At 45.4% G+C, this 6,000-nt stretch overlaps 1 protein-coding gene across 2 annotated transcripts; it reads right to left on the bottom strand.

The window, feature by feature from the left end:
- Positions 1 to 1,813: 1,813 nt before the first annotated feature.
- Positions 1,814 to 4,402, bottom strand: LOC120097863 (ral guanine nucleotide dissociation stimulator-like). Of its 2 annotated transcripts, none has more exons than XM_063276955.1 (5): positions 4,253 to 4,402; positions 3,805 to 4,001; positions 3,204 to 3,251; positions 2,564 to 2,754; positions 1,814 to 2,359 (listed from the first exon to the last, which is right to left on the bottom strand). In XM_063276955.1, the coding sequence occupies exons 1-5, from the start codon at positions 4,316 to 4,318 to the stop codon at positions 2,163 to 2,165; spliced, it is 699 nt and encodes a 232-aa protein (XP_063133025.1). In that variant the 5' UTR covers positions 4,319 to 4,402; the 3' UTR covers positions 1,814 to 2,162. The 2 variants fall into 2 exon arrangements, with proteins under 2 accessions (XP_063133025.1, XP_038952305.1); XM_039096377.2 differs by having other exon boundaries at positions 4,142 to 4,318.
- Between the last annotated feature and the right edge of the window lie 1,598 nt (positions 4,403 to 6,000).

Raw genomic sequence — 6,000 nt, 5'->3', positions numbered from 1 at the left:
TATTTCTTGTATTTGGCCTTTTTACACCCTCCTATACAAAAGTTCTTAGAAAATTACATCAGAGGTAAAATGTTATATAAAGTGGGCGTTACAGAGGGATGTTGACATTAAATTCAAGGCAGTGTTTCATCCTATTATGTTCATTATGTGTTCACAGAAATTTTCACACGCCTTGCTTATCATAGTGTACACCTATAGCTTCATCCTTGGACGAAAACACTTTTCCTTGAACACGAATGTGTCCCAAGTCTGTTTCTCTTTTTACTGTAATTACTAAAGCGCATTGTATTTTATTATGCAGCTTTGGCTTACTATTATGAGGAATGGGCACATTCTATTCTTGATTCTGATTTTATTACATCTTTCTAGCACAACAACTAAAACCATCCCTTAATACTTTATTTCTAAACCTATTTGAATCAAATCAGAAATTCTATAGAATAATTAAATCACCTGAACAGCCTTAATTCATAAAAGTTCATCTTCATGTTGAATCCACAGGAAATCTGCTCAATAGTTTGGGCTGATGCCCATGGGTTATTATATTAATTTTAATGATGACAGGAAAGACATCAGCTGCAAGGAGCAATCCTGAGATGAAGTCTTTTTGGACCTTGCCTCATAGAGCTCACTCATCACAGACCATGCAAAATTGGTGGGCCACCTCCAGGTAGGCCACCTGCTAGCCTTTGCCTATCCTAGATGGCTCCTGACACTTTAAAGCCTCAGTTGTGTCATGTGATGCTTTTCTGGAAACTGTCTTATGAGAGGATGTGTTTGCTGAAGCAGACTCATGGCAGGATATTTTGCAGAGAACTGACTCATATTATTTCTGGAAGCTGCCTGCAAAAAGACTGTGTGATGTTTTTCCTAGAGTGGATGCTTGAGAGAACCATGACTTTTGGAAAGTGTACAAATATTAACTCAACAGACAGGGGATGATGCTGTGTGGTACTGATTCGTTGGGGTTTCCTGATGCCGGACTTGGATGCTGAAGCTGTGGCACTGGTTCACCTCACCTACTTGATGGATCGTCATTTGTCATGGCTTCATAAAAATGCACCAAAGAACTTCAGGTGATATTCTGGCAGCTTCCTGCTGCTTCCATGAACTCTGGTCGATTGGGAGAGCCTCTGTTTCTTCTGGATTGAGCTGCCATTGCTGATTCGTGAATGGTGTTTGTCAGAGGTCTGAGTTACCACTGCTGACTTATGGGAACTAAACTACTGATATTCGGGCCACATAGATCAGATTCGCCCCCAAAGAACTATTTCTAACTAGATCTACATCCCTTTTTGCCCCATTAACCTTCCCTTTCCACTGCTTCTGGCGAGTGGTGAGCCAGAAGGGAAGTTAAAGCATTTACGTACACTTAGTAAAGTTCTGAAAAATATAAGCCTACATGATCCAGCACCGTGGAAGTTAACCATTCCTTCAAGAAAATCAAAATGGTGTAAACAGTGTAGCATGACACGCCCCCTTCAGACCCTGACATAGCGTGGCTACTCAGTTTCAGGAGCCTGAAACGAAAACAGAAACCACTTTCAAGGGCACCTGGTCAGTCTGACCTCAGCACATGACCTTAGCCTTAGGACCCCAGCAAAGTGCAGTCAGCCCCAACGACCTGTATGTCTAGCACCACTCTCAGGCACAGACCTGATCTCTGTCTAAGCAGTCACTTTCACCTCCCATCCTCCAAGATGGTCTCTCTCCATGGAACCTCTCACAGGAGCAGTGTGGTCTCCTTGGTAGACTGTTTATGCCCAGTACAAGCCTGCTGAGTGGACACCATAACCACAAGTAATCAACAAAAAAGGAGTACTAACAATTTATTAAAACAAATACTTAAAATAAAAACAACAAAAAAAGAACCACAGAAGTAAAAAGGCCATTTCTCAGGGGGAGGTGAAGGCTGGCTGTGGGGTAAGGGAAGTTGCTATATTGAAATCGGGGAATGGTTCTGCCAGTACGTCAGACAGGTGCTGTCTGCAGAGCAGATATAAGAGACCCCTCAGGTGATAATGACAGGGTCATTCTCTAAGGAGATAGGACAAGGTCGAGAAGGGGAGAAGATGCAAGAAGGACATTGTGTCGGCTGACACGGTGAGACACAGGTTCCACAGCTGCTAGCCCGTATGCTGGCTGGGCTGCTGCTGTCCCATCTAGTCCCAAGAGATGACCTTTATGGTGGATTCTAGGGTCTCTGTCTCTTGCAGATAAGCTGGTTCTGGCTGCACGTTCCCTGACGGAAACCACGCTTCCATCTCTAAATCTCCAGAGGTGTAGCTCCTCACTTCTACAGATGAAGACAAATCTGCAGCCGATTCAGTCTTGTAGAGAAAGGTAACGGGCAGTGAAACTGCAAGAGACAAGATCCCCAAGATGAGACTTCCTCTCAGCCTTTCCAAAGACAGAGGAGACCATGTCTGCTGGGGATCTCAACTCTGTCCTACAAAAGGTCCTGTGCCCAGATCAGGGTCAAGTGACAGCTTCTGCAAACAGGAGCCCGTCAGCCACAGCACAGCAAGTACAGAACCTCACACACAGGGTCTCAAACACCTACCTGAGTCTTCACCTTTTCCCTCTGACTCATTGGACTCTTGCCGCAACTCCTTGAGGAGCATATGGACACGGACATTCAGATCGGAGGAGGGCATGTTCACAGTCAAGTAGGTCTTCAACTTTTTCAGAATGGTCTGACTAAACTCCTCAGGGTATTGGTCTATCCATGTGTCCAGGAAGCAACAGAGAGTGCTGGGGAGAGGGGATGCACAACAGGCTATGAGCAGGCCTTTCCTTCTACAACCCTCCCATGGCTTCTGCCTACAGGAAGGACTGCAAGGAAGAGATCCAGCCCTATGCAGATGAGAACGGTGGGCAGAGCTGTGAGGTCCTAGTGAGCAAGGAACCTCACACACCTCACTGTCAACCTCTAGTGGAGAACAGCTGAACAAGCCTCCTGGCATGAGCTGGTATGTGCGTAGAGTCTCACAGCAGCACTTGAGGCCCCTGGCTTCCCCATCTCACCACTGGGAAGAACCATGCCCATGCAATTCTCATCCCGCAGGCACTGCTTGGACCACGTTATGGTACTAGAACCCAGGAGAAGAACCAGACCAAAACATTGGCCATCCTTACCCTAGGAACCCAAATGCCCCACACCGGAGACCCAAATCCTTCCTCTTTCTACAAAGCCCACTTGCCTCTTTATGTGTTTATCCTCTTCACAATCCAGGTAGAAGTAGGCAAACCTAGAGGAGACCAGAACTCATGTCACCTGTAAAATCCCAGGTCCCCACCTAAAAGACATCACGGGCAGGTGGCTACCTAGATAAGAATCAAAATTCAGAATGTGGAAGTTCTGTCTGCTCTCAGAATTATTAGTTCAGCTACATACAGTAGGTGCTTCAAAGATGCTTGTGCAGTGGGGGAACACATCTCTATTCTGACGTCTCAGTGATCACAGGTCTCTCAGATTTCCCTCCATAGGTCTCTAATCTGGACACATCTATATTGGGTATTTCTATAGGAATTCTGGAACATTCTTTACAAATGGGAAGAGTGCTTCCACCAAGGCCTCAGAAATAGTGGGCAAAAGATAAAGAGCTTCAGTAAGGCACAGAGGACAGCTACATTCATTAGTCTCAGCTTGGCCAGCAAACCCCTTTGGGCTAAGTCTGGGAGAAGCATTTTTTGAATTGATGCTGCTGCGGCCTGACAATACTCTAGTCAAGGAGTAGACAGAGTGCTTCTCAGAACACACAAGAGGGCTTGAGACCTCTGGTCTCCGAGGTTGGCACTCACCTCTTCAACAGCAGATCCAGCGCATGCTGTGTGGTGGTGAACTGTTGGTAAGTGTACAGGAAGGCAGGGACAAAGGAGGGGTCCCCATCCTGCAGAGATGACACCAGTCGATTCACCAGATTTTCCACCATGTCTGCACTGATGCGGGACTCTCTACAGGGCTCCGTCACGACCTTTGGGGCACACTCATGCTCACCCTGAGGAGACATCATGATGGATGGTTCAGACAAGCACAGGTTTCTAAAACATTCTCATTGGTTATTATCATTACAAGTCTTCTTCAATAGTAACACCCTGAGCAAAACTAGTAAAACCTCTAAGAGTTCAGAGAGGTTACCTCGTTTGCGTAGTCCTGGCCCTGGTTGTCCTGGGTCAAGTCTGTATCCTTCTGGGCAAATGGCCAGAGACAGTGTAGGCAAGAAAGAATCATGAATTTCAAGGTCCCTACCTGACCTTCATTTTTATCTTTCCTCAGGCCTGAGCCTTCAGTAGTCCAAGGACAACAAGAGAACATCCTGCTCTCTCTAAGCTCTTGGACAAGTGAGCCTGCTGGGCTGTGTGTAAGCAGTTGGCTGCCTGGTCATCAGGATTTTGCTTTGTTGGGTCATAGTGAAGGAAGTGAGGTCATTTCCTGGGGGTCCCTTTACTGTCCCCTCTTCACACAGGACTTTCCCTAAATGTTTCTAGGTCCCTTCCCATTCCTCAGGTACACACTTAGACACAGTTACATAGGTGTGTCCCATTCCACTGCTCCAAGGGATGTCTGGGTACAGACAACACCTCAGCTTTGCAATCTGAGTCCTTACACTTGAATGACATCTCTATCCCTACACCTAAACTTAGCTCTGCACACCCAGGCCCACCTTAAACCCTAGCCATGTTGCCTTCTTCCATGCTACCCTGTGTGCTCCCTGTGTGAAATGCAAGTACACATACACACTTGTACCAGCCCTCAGCCACATAATGTCCGTGTTCTTGCATGGGAATTGTCTTTCTCAGATCATTTTAGAGCTCAATCCCAAAGGTTTGTGGCCCTCTGTAAACTGCTGTCTCAGCCACATCCACCAACTTACAAGATGGAAGCTGGCCCCCAACTCTGTTTCAGAACGGATTTGTCCTCCATTGTTTCTGCTTCAAGTTTCTGCTTAAGTCCTTCTCCTGACATTCTACAATGATGGCCTATGATCTGTAGCTTGCAAGAACCCTTTGCAAGAGTTGACAGTATTGTTAAAAGGTGGTCAGTACTCCCAAGAATCCTTCCTAGTAAGACACATAGACTTGGATGCTTTTTTTTCTACAATGTTCCCAAAGTTCCCAATGGAATCTGCCAGTTGGAATCAGTGGCTGAGCACTTTACTGACATGGACCAGAGCTAGGATATGATCCTCAGAGATGTAAAAATAAACATCATACATAACTGAAAATGCCCAAGAATTGTCAATATAGGGGTCGCAGAGATGGCTGAAGAGTTGGCAGCACTGGCTGCTCTTCCAGAGGTCCTGGGTTCAATTCCCAGCATGCACATGGCAGCTAACAACTGTCTGTAACTCCAATAGATCCAAATGTAAAATTGAACCATAAACCTTCTAGAAAAGTTTCTTGTGATGGTGCATACTTTTAATCCAAGAACCTGAGAGCCAAGATCAGATATCTTTCTGAGTTTGTGGCTAGCTTAGTCTCCATATAGAGTTCTGGGACAGCCAGGTCTCCAAAGAAATACCCTGCCTCAAAAACTAACTTCTAGAGAAAGCAGAGAGGTAAGCCTTTGTGGTCTGGTAATGGATGCACTTCTCAGTCTAATGGAAAATATCAAAATCATGAAGGAAAATACACATAATAATGTTATAAAGACAGACTTGCTAAGATGTCCATTTGTACAGGAAGAGTAGCTTGAATAGCATGGGAGTCTGTGAGTTCATATGAGCTTTGGTCAATAGCTTTATTGAGCCTTATTCTTTTGGTGTTCTCCATCCTGTATGACTCTAACACTCTTTCTTCTCCTCTTCTGCAGGGTTCTCAGATCTCTGAAGGGAAATATTTGATGGAGACATGTCATTTAGAACTGTGTATTCCCATGAAACTCAGAAGGATGACTAAAATGCGAATACTTCACTCCTTCTTTAAAAGGGGAACAAGAATTCCCTTTGGAGGGAATAGGGAGACAAAGTTTAAAACAGAGGCAGAAGGAACACCCAT

Source organism: Rattus norvegicus, chromosome 17 (genome assembly GCF_036323735.1).
Source record: "Rattus norvegicus strain BN/NHsdMcwi chromosome 17, GRCr8, whole genome shotgun sequence".
Lineage (NCBI taxonomy): Eukaryota > Metazoa > Chordata > Mammalia > Rodentia > Muridae > Rattus > Rattus norvegicus.
This window is presented reverse-complemented; position numbering and strand designations above follow the sequence as displayed.

Excerpts from the sequence above, each read along its gene's own strand:
- LOC120097863 (XM_039096377.2), bottom strand. The coding sequence starts at position 4,318 with ATGTTCTCTTGTTGTCCTTGGACTACTGAAGGCTCAGGCCTGAGGAAA. Across the intron at positions 4,002-4,141 it reads GCCAGGACTACGCAAACGAG|GGTGAGCATGAGTGTGCCCC; the intron begins GTAACCTCTCTG and ends ATGTCTCCTCAG. Across the intron at positions 2,360-2,563 it reads GGGAAAAGGTGAAGACTCAG|TTTCACTGCCCGTTACCTTT; the intron begins GTAGGTGTTTGA and ends TGTCTCTTGCAG.